Genomic DNA, 17,783 nt, shown 5'->3' with positions numbered 1-17,783 from the left:
AGTAACTTTGTTGCTCTTTCTCAGAAGTGGACTCAACTCTGTCTCTAGGGTTATGACCTGAAGAAACCAATGCCGCCTGGGACTGCTCCCCTCGAGTCCTGAACACGCCCCCGTTCTGTCAAGGGAGCATGCAAGCCTCTCAATTTGCTCAGAAAGTAATTCTGCATAATGTCACTCCGCACAACTGAAGCAAATAAACACAATACTTACGCTTGGATTAAAAACACGTAATAATGTGTTGTGTTTATTAGTGGTCACACCAGAGGTATGGTGTAGCTACAATGGTGGGTCAGCTCAGGCTGCTCGGTGTGTCCGTCCACGCACACACGCACGCCCACCCGGGCTGGAAGGCCAGTGAGGGCCCTGGACCTTGTCCACAGCAAGTCCAAGTGAAGGCCCAGGGGTGGTGGAGAAAGAGACTTGACGAGACCCATTCTCGTGATGTTAGGTTCTTGGTCTATAAACCGAAAAGGAAGGCTCAGACTTAAATAAATACATTTATTTTGTTTGAATAACGGCCATTACCGAGCAACGTCCACCAGTTCTTTGAGTGGGTTTTCCCTTGAGCAGCAGCACCGATCGCTCGCTGGGCCAGGACTGCAGCAGAGGCTCTCGGCGGAAGAGCACAGCGGAGGCCGCCGCTCTCCCGTGTTTGTGAAGGGCGGCGGCGGGGAGCTGTTCTTAATGGAGAGGCCGCCACCGCCGCCTCTTCTCTCACAGAATGACGGCCTGCACCTTGCACAAGGCTGGGTCCTGTGGTCGGCATGGTTAGTTGATTTTGTCCTGGAATATATACAAGTTATTGGTGGCGGCTACAGCAATGATGTTGTCCGTGGGGTGCCAGGCTGTGTGGAGGATCTTCTTGTTGAAGTCCAGACTGTCCACACTGATCTCGTCCTTCTTCCTCTTCCCACCCGCGCACACCTTCCGGGGCTTCAGGCTGCTTCGGGGTTTGCTGTTCTCTCGTGAAGCTTCCAGGGTAACATCCCTCCGAGAATTTCTATCAAACATCCGAAAGAAGTTGTTGTAGGAGCCCGTCATGATCGCGCTGTGCAAGACAAGAAGCGAGACGGTGAGTGTGCGGCGAGCGGCACACCTGCGCGGCGGGCGGGCGCTGTCAGCGGAGGGCGCTGTCAGCAGGGGGCTTCCACTTTCTAACTCAGGTCACAGGAGCCCTGCAGAGGGGAGGGCTGTGTGTGGCTGCAGCAGGTACGTATACCCGACATCGTGGTGAACTCTCTCTTCTTATAATTAGTATACGCTAGAGAGACGCTTCTTTCAAGCCAAGATGACCACACACCTGTGATCCTAGAATTTTCTTTCTCATCTTTTCCTTCCTTCTCCCCCACTTTTTTTTGTGCAAGTACTGGGACTTGAACTCAGGGTCTGGGTGCTATCCCTTAGCTTTTAAACTCAAGTTCCAGGCTAGCCAGTCAGACTTCCAACACCCCTCCCCTCTAAAAAACCAGAACTTTCCCATGAAGCTGCAGCCACACTGTTCCTCAGGGAGGCCGGGCGCGCGCGCGCAGTGGCCGCCTTGCGCCAAATCCCGAGTGCTCCCTACGCTCCTCACAGGGCAGTGGCACGGGACTGGGACTGCAAGTGTCTCCAGCCAGAACTCCCGCAAGACGCCCCGCCCCCACCACGCGGCTCAAATGCTGCCGCAGGTGACCAGGGCCGTGCCCTCCCTGGCCCCACCGGCCCGGAGCACCCGTGTTTGGGGGCGGCTGCCGTCTTCCTGGCTTCGCATCTGTGCCCTCCCTTGTCGCTGTGCATGCTCAGGGCTCTTCCTGCCTACTCTCATCAAAACCTTCACACCAGAAAACCAACTCAGAAGACCCTGTGCACCCACCGGTTTACTTCAACCCCAGGGCACGAGGCCTGACCTGGCCTGCTTAGCTGGTCATTTGGAGGTGGTTTTTCCTGGACTGTTCTGCCTGGTCTGGTCTCAAACTGTGCTCCTCCAGATGTGTCTCCTGAGTGACTGGGACGATAGGGTGTACCATGGTTTGTCCCCAGAGTGAAAGGCGCTGGCTCACTCGCCGTTCAGCACTCCCAGCTCGTCTGCGCGTGGGACGGGGAGGGCTCTTGGCCTCGGCTGCCGGCCCGGGTCCCCTGGGGCCTGCCAGCACCGTCCTGCCGGCCGAGGCACCAGCCCTGCTCCCAGCCAAGCTGCTCTGCTGGGTGGCCCGGCTCTCCCGCTGGAGGCCTGGCGGCGGCGGCGGTACTTACACCCCGAGGCTCGGGCCAGGCGGGCCCCACCAGGCCGCCATCTCCACCTAAGCTCTCGGCATTCTCTCGGCACAGAGAAGCCCTGCGATGGGCAGAGCAGAGAGCCAACTCCAGAGCTGCATGTCCTGAGGGGTGTGGCGTCGGCAAGTGCTGGGGTCAGGAGGGATTGGCCTCCACGAAGGATCAAGGTTTTCTTGTCCACGAGTCGGTCCTCTGGAATGGGACAGTCCGTTGGGGTCATGACCGTGGACTGCTGTGCGCTGGCTCTTTGGCTTCCTTTCTCTTCTTTTCCTCTCTTGTCATCAAGCCCCCCCCCCCCCCCCGCCCCGGCTTCCTCTCTCATCTAACTTCCAGGTAATCAAGCGCTCCCCCCTCCCGGGCTCCTGCTATGTGGTGCGGTCGGAGGCCCTCACTGAAGGCTCAGCAGACGGGCTGCTCGGATCTTGGACTCAGCTTCCACAACAGTGCACTCAGCTGGAGGTTCAATGAACTGTCTTTGTAAATCACCAGCCCCAGGCATTTTGTCATGGCAACACAAGAGACTGAGGCAGGCTGCCCTGTGAAGTGCATTCCCAGCCTCAGTATCCACTCTCCACAAAATGTTGCCCTTCCAACACCTTCTATTTTCTTTCTTTTTCTTCTTTTGTTGGTTGTAGGGGCTGAACTCTGGGCCTGGGCACTGTTCCTCAGCTCTTCAGCTCAAGGCTAGCGCTGTACCACTTGAGCCACAGCGCCACTTCCAGCTTTTTCTGCTTATGTGGTGCTGAGGAATCGAACCCAGGGCCTCATGCATGCAAGGCAAGCGCTCTACCACTGAGCTACCTTCCCAGGCCTCCTTCTATTTTCTTTTCTTTGGCTTCAACTCAGGGCTTCAGGGCTGTTCCTCAGCTTTTTCACTCAAGGCTGGTGTTCTACCACTTGAGCCACAGCTGGAACGTCCAGCTTTTTGTTGATTAACTGGAAATGAGTCATAGACTTTCCTGCCCAGGCTGGTTCTGAACCATGGATCCTGAGGTCTCAGCCTCCCAAGTAACTAGAATTACAGGCACAAGTCACCGGCCCCTGGCTTCCAGGCTGCTCTAGGCATCCTGCGATCTCCTATGACAGGTGCCCCGCCCTCAGCCAGCTGGGCTTCTGTCTTTTCTGTCAGGCTGCAGAAGATCCCTAGACCTAGCACTTCATTAGTGCATATTAATGGGATAAAACAAGGGGTTTTGTCATCACTTCACCTACTACCTCCCCACAGCTCTGCATTCCTGGGTGCTTCTCTCCTTCCCAGGTCTCAGCCTTTCATGCTCTCTGTTCCTCTGGCTGCCTGTTCTGATGCTCTTCAGTTCTGTGACTCAAGATCTCTTTAGCTAACCTGAGATATACTCTAAATCCACACTGGACTAAATCCACACTGCCTCTTCCACTCCTGGAAGTTTTGATTTCTTTCCAATCTCCCGAAGTCATTTTTAATAGTCTTGTGGCTTCTTGTTCGGGGTGTGGTTCTTTTCTTTACTCTGTAACTTTTAGGGACCCTTACCTTCTATCCTGTGATCTGAAATCTCCACATTTAAATCCTTAGAGTTTCTGTATTCTGCTACCAGGAGCTGTTTATCTCCTTTACCCTGGGGAGTCCTGAGACCTGAGTGGGGAGGGAGGTCCGTCACAGGACTAGGGCCCACCTGTCCTCACAAGGTCAGACAGGATTCGTGAGTGGTCCCTACTGGGGAACAGAATGCTCTACCTAGAGCAGCGGGGAGCGAAACGAAGGCTTTGTCTCCTGCTTGCTGAAAGGCAGAGGGGCCTCCAGGCTGAGTGTGGCACTGAGCATTCCTATGCTCTTGATGCCACAGAACACTCCAGGCCGGCACATGGGTCTGAAAACAGGCCCGGGAAGCTTCGTCCCTCACACATAGATGGCCGAGACAGACAGACACAGACAGCGGAGTCGGACAGACACAGGCAGCGGAGTCGGACAGACACAGGCGGCTGAGACAGACAGACACAGGCGGCTGAGACAGACAGATACAGGCCACTGAGATAAACAGACACTGACGAACCTCGGACTCAGCCCCGAGGCTCAGCACAACTCAGGGCAGGCACTGGTATCCAAGGTGTCAGGCAAAAAAATTCACCTGGTGAAAGGACAGAAGCTACCCAGCCTCAGCTCTGTGCCCTGTGGAGGTTCAGCCTCCGCCTCCACCCCTGCGCACACCAAGGCTCAGATCAGCCAGCACTCGGGGCTCGCTTTCCTTTCCGAGCTCAATGCTCTCCCTTCAGTTCTGGGCCTTGTGAAGCCTCCCTAGTGTGTGTGTGACCTCGACTGGCATCTCAAGAGACAGTATATCAGCTGGCACTTCTAGGTGTCAAAGGGTTTGGCTACATGGAACAGGGGTTCCTGAAGCTTATGATCCTCCGCTCTCATCTTCTAAGGACTGGGATGGCAGCAGGGCATGACCACACCCGCTTCCGTGTATGATGCTGAAGGGTGTCCTAGCATGTCAAGTCACTGGTGACCAGAAGCAGAACTGCTTACTTAAGTTCTGAACAAAGTTCTATATCCTGATGTAAGATGGTCTCCTTTCATCTTCGGCAATCTGATTTTCTTGGTTATATTAAAGACCTAGCTCCCAATAGCATCAGAAATAATCTCCTTAAGAAACGTGCACAAAACAAATCAGAGAGCCTGGGCACCACGTCCCCAAATGCAGAGGGGAACTGAGGGAGGCTGTGCCGGCCGGAGTGACCTGGTCCTGTCCGCTCTCGTTTCTCACTGGCTTTGGGCACTCACTGAGCTTTCCACACGCACGCACGCACACAGGCTTCGCCTCTGCCTGAGCGCACCTGGATGGTAAATAAGGGGCAAAGTCCGCTCCGACCCCGACCCCCCCCCCCAGGCCTCATCACCCCAAAGGGTCAGAGAACACTGTCCTGCCCTGGGCCCCGGGGAGCCCCGCGGGATGCAGGCTCTGGAGGAGGGCTCACCTGTCCGACCCGTCCCAGCAGCACTCGAACTTGTCAAAGATGCAGTCGTTCTCGTAGAGGGCGCAGAGCTTGCTGCGCAGGTACTCGTGCACCTGGTGGGTCTCCACAGGCCTGCTCTCCATGTTGAGGTCCCATACCTTCACCGACAGGTAGTCTCTGGTCATCATGTACCGACCGCTGTGGCTGAACTTGACGTCGGATATAGATGAAATTATTTCTGAGAAGAAGGACCTACTGCTGGGGTCTTCGGGCTCTTCAAAAACTGCATAACAAAACATGTCCAGCTTGTTTCAGGTCAGCAGAATGCAGCTCCTTCACCGAGACGCTGCAGACCAGACGCTCACCAGTAAGGAGGAGGGGAGGACGCCATCCCCCACCGCTCTCAGGGACAAGGCCTCTGGGCGTCCCGATGGGCACTTGGGCGCAGGACCTCGGCACAAGCCCAAGACTCTTAGTGTGAAAAACTGTGCTCTCTGGGCACCAGACCAGGGCATGGCACCTGCCCCATCACTCGGCGCAGGCAGACGTGACACAATGGCACGTCTCTGTCTCTCTCAAAGTGCCTGCTCTCTCCTATGTGCTGGGCTGACTACCCGCCTCCCTGGGCAGTGCAGTGCTGATCAGCAACAGCCACGCTGTCGGCCCGGGGGTTTGTTCTCCAGTGAGCAGTGGCAATAAAGGCAAGGGCTCCCACTGCTCCTTTGGGGCTGGAGGGACGTGCCCCTGCTGCAGCTGGGCGCTGTCACCACGGTGGCTGTCACACAAGGTGTCCTGGCACCCCACGCAGAGGAAGGTGTGCTCTGGCTTTGCCTCCTCTCTTCTCACTGTGACATTTGCCAGGAGGCTAACCTGAGGGCAGCCGTCAACACCTAGCACTAACGCTGCCGCCACAGGTCTGCGGGGCCCCGGGGCCTGCAGGGAGCCCACCGCCCCAGAGGCAGGAGGCTGAGGGTGCACTGCGCCCCCGGTGGCGGTGGGCGGTACAGGGAGATAGGAAGTTTTCCAGGACTCGTGCCCTGGTACGCGACACTGTGGTTTTCTGTAAGGCTGGACCTTTTCATTTGCTGCCAGTACTGGGGTTTGAACTCAGCCTTACACTCTCCCTCAGCTTTTGTGTTCAAGGCTAGAGCTCTACCACCTGAGTCACTTGGAGTGACTGTCGTCTGTGTGTGGGACTTACACCCGGAGTACCTGTCGTTTGTGGGGAACTTACATTTGGAGTGCCTGTGTGTGTGTGTGTGGGGGGGGGGCTTACACTCGGAGTGCCTGCTGTCTGTGTGGAGGACTTACACCAGGATACCTGTTGTCTGTGTGGACGTACACCAGGAGTGCCTATCATCCGTGGGGGGACTTACACTCAGAATGCCTGCTGTCTGTGTGTGGGACCTACACCAGGAATACCTGTTGTCTGCGGGGGACTTATTCTTGGGAGTGCCTGTCGTACACTGGGACGCCTGTCGTCTGTGGGGGGACTTACACTTGGAGTGCCGGTCACACAGGGCAGAGGAGCGCATGTCACACAGCCGGATGGTCCCTTTGCTGCTGCTGTAGACGAACACGTTGCACTGGTGTGGGTGGAGCTCAGCTGCGGTGATGACCTCTGTCAGCTCCTCCATGTTGGCGGGTTTGATGTCCACAATGTCTGGAGAGCATGGTTAAGGAGGTGTGCAGGGGCCGGGCTAGCAGCTGACTGGCTTGGGATGCCATCCAAGGGTGGGGAACAGTGGACAAGTTTCCCCCAGGACTCTGGGAGGCTGCGCACACGCAGGCTGTGCCACAGCAGCATGTTAAGGTGGACATGAATCACACCAGGGACATGCCCGCCTGACGGCCCTGCTTTCACAATGCTGTTGCTTCTACTGTCCTGTGATCTCTACCTTCAACAGTGCACATGAATGACGTGAAGGAAGGAAACGAGCACCACACACTCAAAACCCACACTGGTGTCCACAAGGGATGGCAAATGAGAGCTCTGACAAGGTTTTGCTTTTCTAATATCTGACTTTAGCTGGCTGTCAAGCAGAAGAATCAATCGTTCAAAACAAGAGCAGAGCCCAGCTCTGGAAAAGCCAGGAACAGACTTAGCTTCCAGTGGAAGACACCGAGTAAACTAAAAACTTGACCCTACAGCGCATGTCACAGCCCCCTCCCACAGAGGGAGGCGGGGCCCAGAGACCAGAGACACACTGATGCTCCTGGCTGCTCTGCTTGAGTGCAAGCTGTAGTGGGAAAGGGCCAGGAGGAGCCCATGGCCTCCAAGGTAAGGAACCAAGCTGGGCCCCTGAAAGGCTGAAACCACTGGGAGTTTGCAGGGTTTCGGAGAACTGGAAAAGCTTCGCAAAGACAGAACCTGGAAACTGCTCAGGACACCAGTGCAGGACTGAGCATTGTAGGCACAGAGGCAGGCCCTGGGTTTGGTGAGAACCTGTGACCAGAGGTGCCAAGAGCACGTGGAGCTCCCACCAGAGCCTCAGATGCAGTCAGGCAGGGACTAGACAGTCCACTGGAGGGCAAGCAGGCGGGTGGAGGACATGGAACTACAGGAGCTCCAGTAATGCCACTGGCCGAGAACTCTGAAGCCACATTTTCTTTTCTTTTTGGGGGGGGGAGGGGCGAGGGGGAGGTCCAGTTGTGGGGCCTGAACTCTGGACCTGGGCGCTGTCCCTCAGCTCTTCAGCTCAAGGCTAGCGCTTTACCACTTGAGCCACAGCGCTACTTCCTGGCTTTTTTCTTTTTGTTTATGTGGTGCTGAGGAATCGAACCCAGGGCCTCAGGCATGCAAGGCAAGCACTCTACCACTGAGCCACCTTCCCAGCCCCGAAGCCACATTTTCTACCTCATTACCTATGTGTAAAGTTGGAAGAAAAAAGCACGCCAGCATGGACTTTTCAAATAAACCCTGACTGCATGTGGTGGGCGGCGAGTTTCAGGTCGATCCCTTATAGAGAACTTCCACTGAGGCAAAAGAAATGGGTCATCTTTGGGACATTAAGTCACAGAAAACTGACACTACAGGCTACTAGGAAGCTTAGAGTCTGTGGTGCATGAAGGCCAATGCCCAGGAGAGAGAATCGGAGAGACAGCCATCTGTGGAAGGATACTAAAGCTTCTATCTGTGATTTCTAAATGCCATAGGTTAATTCGCAGGTCATCTGCAGACAGATATGTTTCATGATCACTATTTACTGAAATGGAATTGATATGATACGTGTGAGCATTGGCAAAAATTCGTCGTGGACTTGCTTCTACCATAAGGTCCATGGGCTTCAATATCGGAACCTAAAAATGGAAGGAAATAGTAATTCAATACAAGGGTAGCCTAAGACTGGAACATTCAGAGCAGAAAACAAATACAAGCTTTGTATAGGCAGCATCCAGCTAACCAATTAGTGGTAGGGATGACAGGTTCAAAATGGCCTGCGCTGTTCCCTCCAGGTTGCCCTGGCTGTGCCCATTTAGGTTTGCTCACCCTGGTGGATTGGAGGGCAGCTGCCCTCACTAACAGCTTCTGTGGCACTGAGGCTCCACTTTGCTGGATGTGCCCGGTGGCCGTGACTGAGATGCTGGACAGCAAGCTCTTGGAAGACCGGGAACCCGGGCCCCCTGGCCCTCACATCTGGCGCTCAGACACCCTCTCACAGATCAGTGATCCCAGTCTCCGTGCCAGCACTGTGGCAGCAGGGACTTGTTGATCTGGAGCTGGCCACATGGGTGTAACATCTATGCAGTGACCACAGACACCTCTACGTGCATAGTCCTACCTCATTAAAGGTAACAGCAGCACAAAAAAGCAGTCCCGTTCCCCAGCCCCCGTATGAGGTCAGGGAGGCTCCCAGGAAATGGGTGGGTACACTAAAAGGCAACAGACAGCAAGGCCTGGTCAGAGCACCTTGACAGGCACTGGCCGTGAGGGACAGGGTCCACACCACACGAGGTAAGGAAGGCCAGGGCCTACAAACCTCTGCAAGGGAAGCACTAGAAGGGGAGCACTCACATTCTTGCTTATTCTGTTATTAAACCAGAAGGGAGCCCCAAAGGCTATGGAGAATCTCAACTGTTTTCTCTGGCCAGATTCTGCAAAAATGACCTTAGGGAAATGTGTGTTTTGACATGATTCTGCTCTCGTTGTAACACAGACAGTGGGGACCATGCCCTGGGGTTCCCTAAAACAAAAAGGGCTAGTTTTACTACATGCAGGATTAAAAACACCAGTATGACCCCTAACTAATGTGTCTAACCAATCAATGCCTGTGGTAGCTGTAATAGGAATAAGGAATCCTTACAACTAAACCCCCCTTCTAATATTAAAGATCTGGGAAAAAATATTAAAACAGCAGTATTTCTGACTTGCCTACGTAAAGTAACACAAATAATCCACTCTGAATTGTGAGAGAAATAGGAAACTAAGTCTACATATGACCCCATACCCTCCCCAGGCCGATACAAAACTGCACTTCTCTCAGGTTGGTGTTGGTCACACCTATAATCCCAGCTACTCAGGAGGCTGAAATCTGAGGGTTGAGATCTGAGCTGGCTGGGGTATCTCCCATAACTACCCCCACCCCCCAAAAAAGCCAAAAGTGGAGCCAGCACTAGCCCTGAGCAAAAACAAAACAAAATAACCCTGTACTTCTCACAGGCTTCACTTAGTGATCAGACTGATTTGATGGAGATTAAATAAGTGGGATGGAATAAAGTCACACTAAGACCTAAGTGGGGCTGTGAACACACAGAGAGAGAGAGAGAGAGAGAAAGAGAGAGAGAGAGAGAGAGAGAGAGAGAGAGAGAGAGAGAGAGAGAGAGAGAGAGAGCTGGGTACAGGGCGAGGGACGGGTCCCAAGTAGAACTTAGTGCAGCACTCCCTACCAAGCTTCCTTGTTTCCATGAGGCCAACAGCTTAGCACCTGCAGTTCTCAAAGTGAGGACTTCAGAAACCACCAGCGTTAGAGGACAACAACATCCTGGTTCTTACAAACTACACCTAAGCCTAACGCTGCACCTCCTTCGCTGGCCTGAGGGCAGCCGCTGCAAACGGTGAGAGCGGCGGTCTGGAGCCTGAGGAGCACTTTCCCCAGGAACCCACTCCACGACGGCCGTCTCCGGGGGACGAAGGGCTGGCCTCAGCCTAAACCGCTGGCAGGCCCAGGATGTGGGAGGATCTGTGCAGCAGGCCTGCTGGGCCTCTTGGGAAGCAGGTCAGGTGACGCCTGTGACAGGCCACCTCCTCCCTGCAGCACCCTCAATGGGGGACACACAGGGTGACAAGGGCTTAAACTTCACCGGAAATTTCCAGCACCAGCGTGCCCACGGCGCTGCTCCTGCCCAGTGCTGGGGTTTCTGCTGAGCTTGTCCTGGGCAGCATTTTTCATGTCTCACCAGACTTATTATCTGGGTACAGTCCAATTTGCCTAATCCCCACGTGGTATTTCATTACACTAGAGACACTGTTTTGATGGTGTGTACCAATTATGAGACTGGGGTTTCAAGTTTACCTGGCATCATAGATATTACTAGATCTTAATAAATAAGGGCACTTCATACCGTACCCAAAGAGAAATGCAAACATTTCATCACAAAAGGTAACAGGAGGACTGGCGTGCCCTCCCTGCCAAAGAAATTCCATTAGCTCTGTCCCTTCCTTACTCTAGTGTCTTATACTATCTCATCCAGAAGTGGGCCTGACCCCACCCGCCCCAGCCTGTCCAGGCGCAGCTCATGGGTGGCACGAAACACCACCTCGGGTCCCAGTGCCACTATATACCCAGACTAATGCATGACTTTTTGTGTTGGTGATTTTTTGTGCCACTCCTGAGGCTTGAACTCTGGGCCTGGGCACTGTCCCCGAGTTTCTTTTGCTCAAGGCTAGCACCCTACCACTTGGGCCACAGCTCCACTTCTGGCTTTTCCTGTTTATGTGGTAATGAGAAATTGAACCCAGGTCTTCATTACTGCTGGGCAAGCACTGTACTACTAAGCCACCTTCCCAGCTCCCTTAGTTATCTTTTGGTGGCAATGGGTTTTGAATTCAGGGTCTCAAGCTTCTAGGCAGGCGCTCTACCCACTGAGCCAAGTCCACAGACAAGAACCCCATTTTAACACACACAAATGAGTGCTGGTGTGACTGTTCTGAATGGCGCTCAGCAGGCACCAGGGCGAAGCCTGGTTCTGTCTCTAGACAGCTGATGGAACATGGTTTCTGATCATTTTTGGAAAGTGCTCAAAAAAGGTTAAAGGAAATGTGTGTATACCCGTAGTGCGGTAATTCTAAATGGGTCTCGGAGCCGTCCGTCTTCATCTTTCAAGTTATAACCTTCTGCTCTTTTATCCCGTTCACTTATTTTCCATAATTTAATAGTTTTATCTGAAAATAAAAACCTCATTCTTCATATTAAAAGAAAAACCACCAGTAACATGCATCACGATTACTTGAATGCTGTACTAGACAACTCTGGTTCTCTGTTGGGGATTTAAGCCAGGAGGTTGTGGACACAAATATTTCCAACTACAGACAGACAATCTCTTCGATACGATAAATAAGGACAAAGGCACATATACACTACACAGTAGTGGAGTGTAGTACTGGGTTTTTTTTTTTGGTTTTTGCGTGCTTTGAATTTTTAACCTACCACTTTTCATCCTTGGTGTTAATTCCCTCCCAAAGTTTAAAACACAAACAACCTTTAGAGTTACTTAAAAATAAGAATATGATATATAGAAAATAAAACATAAAACATTAAATAAAAAAGCTACTTAAAGATTTCTTACCATTTGTAGAGAGTAGAAAATGTGCAGCATTCTGTTGTGGCAACCACCTAATTTTATTAATTTTTTCCTCAATTTCTAGACTTTTCAAATAGTCAAACTCTGGTTCATGACTTTGAAAAGTACTGTAAACATTATATTCTCCCCTAGAATGAGGACGGCTTTTATTCTGCAAGGAAACATGACAGCTGTGTTAATAAATAAGCACAATACAGAGAAATTTCAGTACTGCAGCTTAACTATAAAAGCACACGTATTTTTACAAAGGAAACGGCTGTGTGCTTGCTTGCCACAGTTTGGCTGATGGTGCACTCTTATGCAGAAGTAAATTTTGCCTTGCTGAGACAAGAAAAAGTTAAAAAAGATCCTGGACAAAACCAACCAAACAAAAAACCCCTCTCACAGATGAAACTCGGTTATTGTTTATTTTTAGTATCGCTCAGGCCTGTTACTGCGTGTCCAGGTCTGTGGGACGCCGCTATTTTAAGGCCAGGCCTGTCCTGCGGACACGCCCTCACTGGCCTCTGCCCCACTTGCAGATGTGGGATCTAGAGAAGCCAAGGCTGTGAGCTGGGCGGGGCAGCTCACGGGGAGCGGAGGTGGAGCAGCTGTGGTGCCACACCAGCTTCTGTGGCAGTGTGACCTAGACACTGCACACATGCCAACCAGAGGCGATTCACAGGCAGTGGCAGAGTGATGCATACAAGCCGCGCAGCTGCTAAGTGGAGGGCCCCATGTGGTCACACTCTTTAAGTACGAGACCCTGCAAGTACAAAAAGAAGCTGTAGTAGAAAGATCCAGGAAGGCTAGGCATGACTCTGTGATTTGGGAGTGGCGGGGGGGGGGGGGGGGGAGAGGGAGGGCAGACAGGACAGGACAGTGACCACCTAGAAAGTGTGGGGCTGAGTTCAACTCTCATTCCAGGCAAAGTGCTGCCTAGGCAAATTTATAGCACTCACACAACTACTCTGCAGCTCTGGAGGGCAGCGGTGGTTAAGTAAGATGGAAAGTGGAAGGAGGACGTGTGCACAGCAGAGTGCGGCTCACAGCGATCTGTACGCCTACAGCTTTCTTCCATTTAATTCTCTATAGTCAATATCTAAAATCCTAATGCTTTAATATGTATGGTAACTAAAAGTTGTTACGTTTGGATAGGTGCTCCTTTTTAATCTCTGAATTAAGACCAAATATTCCGAGGAGATTCAAAATGCTACTTGAAGCTTCTGCAACTGTGCTGGTTTCTACCTACTGCCCAGCATTTACCACCAAGAACAAGGGGTGGGAGCTCCTTTACTGTATGATTTCCTGTGTGTGCGCTAGGGACTTAGTTCTCTTACATATTTTCTCCCCTCACCATGTCCCACTTTGCTACAGAAGCCTAAAATCCACCAACAGACAGTTCTAAGTCACAAAGGACAAAATAAATCAGCATCACCTGCCAATCTGGCCACCCTCTCAGGAATCAGAGCAGAGTCACCATCCAATTACAGCAGTCCTCACCCCACCCAAATTGTAAGGCCTGGACCATCAACAACTTAAGGTTTGGGTCTGACTACCCTACCCAGCTCAAGGAAGGGCTCTGAGGAAAGTCTTTGGAGGTGGAGCAGTGAGGGTCATTTATTTCTAGGATTCTTGTGTCTACCAGGTTGCAGCAAGGACAGCCCAGGTGCTCATGCCTGCGGACAGCAGGACAGCTGGAGGAAAGGGGCCACGAGCAGCTCCTTTGGCTACCCCTGTCCTCAGATGAAGGCCCACACGTTTCACCCATCCCAATCTGGTCTGTTAACCAGTGAGCAGATGGGGACTGGCCTCCACTCCAGGTAAGCGACAGTCCTCTGGGACTAGGCAGTGCAGCTCACATCTCCCTCACCTCTGAGATCATGTCTGGAAGAGGAGTCTCCATAGTTAACAAGACAAAACCAAAACCAAAGGTGAGGGAAATGCAGTCCTGAGAAAATAATTTTGCTTCCTTTCTTTGTAATCATACAGGCAAGTTGAATGATTCCATTTGGTTTGTGGATTTTAAGTTACTGACCTCTTGTTCCCGCTGAAAAATGACCACTCTGCCACCCTTGTCTCCTGTTGCAAGAAGATCTCCAGAGTAGTTAAACTCAACGGTTGAGATGATATCAGCTGTTAATAAAAGAGAAGCAGTTAAACATAATGCTTTTGGGAGGAATCACAGAGAATATCCAGTACCAAAGAAAGATGAACACATAAAAACTTTCTTTCTGCTGGACACTAGTGGCTCAAGCCTATAATCCTCGCTACGCTGAGATCTGAGGATTGTGGTTCGAAGCCAGCCTGGGCAGAAAAGTCTGAGATTTTTATCTCCAATAAAATCTACTCAGAAAAAGCCAAAAGTGGTGCTGTGGCTCAAGGGGTAGATTTCTAGTCTTGAACAAAAGAAGCTCAGAGACAAAGCACAGACCCTGAGTTCAAGACCCAGGACTGACAAAAGCAAACAAAAAACCCCAACAAAAACCACAAAAAAGACTGCTTCTCTGGGCTGGGAAGATGGCTCAGTGGTAGAGTGCTTGCCTTGCATGTATGAGGCCCTGGGTTCGATTCCTCAGAACCACATAAACAGAAAAAGCTAGAAGTGGTGCTGTGGCTCAAGTGGTAGAGTGCTAGCCTTGAACTGAAGAGCCGAGGGACAGTGCCCAGGCCCAGAGTTCAGGCCCACGACTGCCCGCCCTCCCCCCCCCCCCCAACAAAAAGACTGCTTCTCGGCTATGGAATAGCAAGCCCACTAGCACATTTGAGTTTGACTTCATGGCTCTACTTCTTGGTGTAGGACACATCACTATTTATCTAGTTATTACGGATACAAGGTAGTAATTTACAAAGTTTACTTTTTAAAGGAGTACAAAAAAAAGAAGACTTGGTTGGTCATAGAAGAATGTTGTCCAATTTTAAGATCTATGCCTAATGCCAATTTTTTAAATGAATCAGATTTTTATACAGCAGTAACAGAAATGTCCTAATTCTCTACACAAATTTCTGTATACCCCTGGACAAAAGAACAACACCCACAGTCCAAGCTCTGATTGACTGGATGAAGTCAATGTCTCAAAGATAGTGGCATCAAACAAAGTCATGAGACAGTGGAGGTTTCTGATACCACAACTCGGAGATCTTGGACATGAGACTTCAAAGAACAAAAGCCTGCACTGGGAAAGCAGTGCAGTGCCCTCAAGCTGACACTCTGGTTATAGACTACAAAAACTGTCTCATCTTTGCCTTGGAAAAAGGTGTCACTTTTTTGAGAAATTCTCTTGATGTAGTCTAGGCTGGCCTTGAACTGGTGATCCTCCTTCAGCTTACTGAGGTTCCATGCCCCTCTAAGATGGGGCATTTTCAAAGAAAAGGTCCAGTCTGGGCTCCAGAAGAAGCTGGTCTCCTGTGGCCCAGCCACATATGCCACTTGCTGCATAGAGGAGGACAAGGTCTAGGGAGAGTCCTGGGAGCCAGTCTGGACCTGTCCCATGGCCACAACTGGACGCTGTTCTCAGCCAGCAGTGCTGAGGTACCGGATGGCCGGCTATGCCCACCCCGCAGCTGGGCATCGGGGCTAATGCATGATGACTGGCTGAGGGGAGGTGCACACCCACATCTCGGAGCACGGCTAGGTGAGCAGTCTGTAAAGGCAAACTACGACATGGCTATCACCATCTGCCATTGGTAAGGATAGAGCCAAAAGCTGAGTTTACTTGCAGAACCTCCACAGATGGCCGCAATAGAATGGTTTAGGTGGCTTTTTTTTTTGGGGGGGGGGGGTCCAGTCGTGGGGCCTGAACTCTGGGCCTGGCAGCTCTTCAGCTCAAGGCTAGAGCTCTACCACTTGAGCCACAGCACCACTTCCGGCTTTTTTCATTTTGCTTATGTGCTCTACCACTGAGCCATCTTCCCAGCCCCTAGGTGGCTTTTTTTTTTTCCTTTCAGTTTTAGCAAGGATTTTAGTATAGCAAGATAAAGTAGGGAAAAATAGAAAAAAGAAGAATAATTATGCAGGAAAGGAGAGCTAAAAACTCTAGAATGCAATTGTTAAAGGTCGACACCAACTTTCTGTACTAGCGAACTACAAATAGTAATGAACAAGGTTCCTAAAACCTGCTCACGAACATCACACACCTGCCTCTAACCCGGGGCATTCCCCTGAAGGAAGTCTTCAGTTAGACCTGGGACAGGGATGGTCTGCTTTTTAGAAGAGTCTGTCCCACCCTCTGTGGTACTGGGACTGCTCTCATGGCCTCATGCACACCAGGCAAGCAACCAACGACTAAACAATATCCCCAGCCTGCCATTCTTACTCAAAATAACCAAATTTGCTTAAATGAGTCTAAAATGGTCTGTGTTGGATTAAAAGAGACCAAATCTATGCCATTTATACCCAGTGGACATACAGCATTGCATAATTAATGATATTTTAGTTGTCAGTGATTTTCAAACTTAATTAAAATGGACTAAATCTTTTAAAAGAGAAATTCCCAAGACTGACAAGTGTTGAAAAATAATTTTCATTAAGCCAAGCCAACATGTATGGGCCTAAAATTCAAAACACTCTCTTTAGAGCCCAGACAAGCTCTTAAAATCAAAACCAGGATCTGAACTGAATGTGAACAAAACTAAAAGCAACAAATTTCAATGATCAACATCATTAATTGTGACTGATGGATGCTAGAGGCATAAATGTGGAACTAACCTAGGACGATGAGTTGGTAGGGCAAGACCACCACGTGCTAGCTACTGTTTTCTACAGTGCGCCGAGGCGTCATCTGGCTGGTGTTTAAATCACTTCAGAAGGGAGGCTACCCCAGGTATACTCAGAGAGCTCAGACACTGAATGTGTTAGGCTGCGTGTGTGTCCGGTCTCCCAACCTCCTCCCTGCCCATACACAGGGCTCAGAAGGAAACTGAAAGGCAGCAGTGAGTGTGAAGGCCGCCTGAGAGGGTGGGCCCAGACCCTTCTGGCCCCAGGACACTGGGGGCGGGGGGGGGGGGTAGGAGGGGAGGGAGGGATGGCTCTGCACCTGATGCTGGTAGGGAGATGCAGGAAATCCACTCCACAACCACCAGGTGCACATGCTCTCACCCAGCCCCTGGCAGGCAGGTGTGACTCCCACTTGTTCCACAAAGGTGCACAGCCAGGCTGCCACTTCCGCAGACCGCTCTGCAATGTCTCAGACCAGGAGGGAAGGCTTCACTTAGTAAGACCACTCATCACAGACTGCCTAACAGCTTCACAGAGACTCCCTTCTCAACATATGCAACAGCTCAGCATCTGTAAACATGGTGAAAACTCACTGAAACTAAGGTGATGGAGGGGACGGGGGAGAGAGTGAAGGAGAGAAAGAGAGGGAGGTAAGGAGGGAGGGAGAGAGAATGAATATACATGATCCAAGAGTCAACTCCAGCCACTCAATGTCTCGTGGGGCTGCACCTTCTAATGGTGTCTGAATGGCTGAACTACTCCCGAAAGTACAACCTCTGCTTACCTGGGAGCTGGCTCACAGCCCTGCCTGACAGACCAAGAGGCTGTCAGTGCGGCAGCATTGGAGGTACAACACAACAGGGACCTTAGAGACAAACAACCTGCTAGGAGGACTCAATGATATGAAATCCAAATCAGAGCAACAACAATAAAAACTGCCAGACCACGTCTAAAGGTCAGAGCATGAAAGAGGCAAGACAAGAAAGAGGCAATCAGGATGAGGTTCTGGGCCCACTGCTCACCACAAAGGGCTGACCAGAGCCAGCCTAACCGAGGCACAGATATGGGCCAAGGACAGAGAGGAGTCCAACTATTTCCAGGG

The 17,783-nt window shown here is 51.4% G+C and overlaps 1 protein-coding gene across 4 annotated transcripts in view; it reads right to left on the bottom strand.

Moving 5' to 3' along the window:
* Positions 1–212: 212 nt before the first annotated feature.
* The window catches only part of Ppp2r2d (protein phosphatase 2 regulatory subunit Bdelta), a 32,366-nt gene continuing 14,795 nt past the window's right edge, over positions 213–17,783 (bottom strand). For 2 of the 4 annotated variants that reach the window (XM_070011457.1, XM_070011458.1), the window contains 7 exons: positions 14,003–14,100; positions 11,971–12,136; positions 11,454–11,566; positions 8,307–8,484; positions 6,683–6,847; positions 5,206–5,467; positions 213–1,048 (listed from right to left, as the gene is read on the bottom strand). In XM_070011457.1, coding sequence (XP_069867558.1) covers positions 769–1,048; positions 5,206–5,467; positions 6,683–6,847; positions 8,307–8,484; positions 11,454–11,566; positions 11,971–12,136; positions 14,003–14,100 — 1,262 coding nt within the window. In that variant the 3' untranslated portion in view covers positions 213–768. Of the gene's footprint in view, positions 1,049–5,205; positions 5,468–6,682; positions 6,848–8,306; positions 8,485–9,199; positions 9,369–11,453; positions 11,567–11,970; positions 12,137–14,002; positions 14,101–17,783 lie in introns of those variants that run through there. The other 2 variants (XM_070011459.1, XM_070011460.1) reach the window with 2 other exon arrangements.

Source organism: Dipodomys merriami, unplaced genomic scaffold (assembly GCF_024711535.1).
Source record: "Dipodomys merriami isolate MVZ:Mamm:240054 unplaced genomic scaffold, mDipMer1.0.p SCAF_82, whole genome shotgun sequence".
In the NCBI taxonomy this organism is placed as follows: domain Eukaryota; kingdom Metazoa; phylum Chordata; class Mammalia; order Rodentia; family Heteromyidae; genus Dipodomys; species Dipodomys merriami.
The sequence above is the reverse complement of the archived record's forward strand: the minus strand, read 5'-3'. Positions and strand labels throughout refer to the sequence as shown.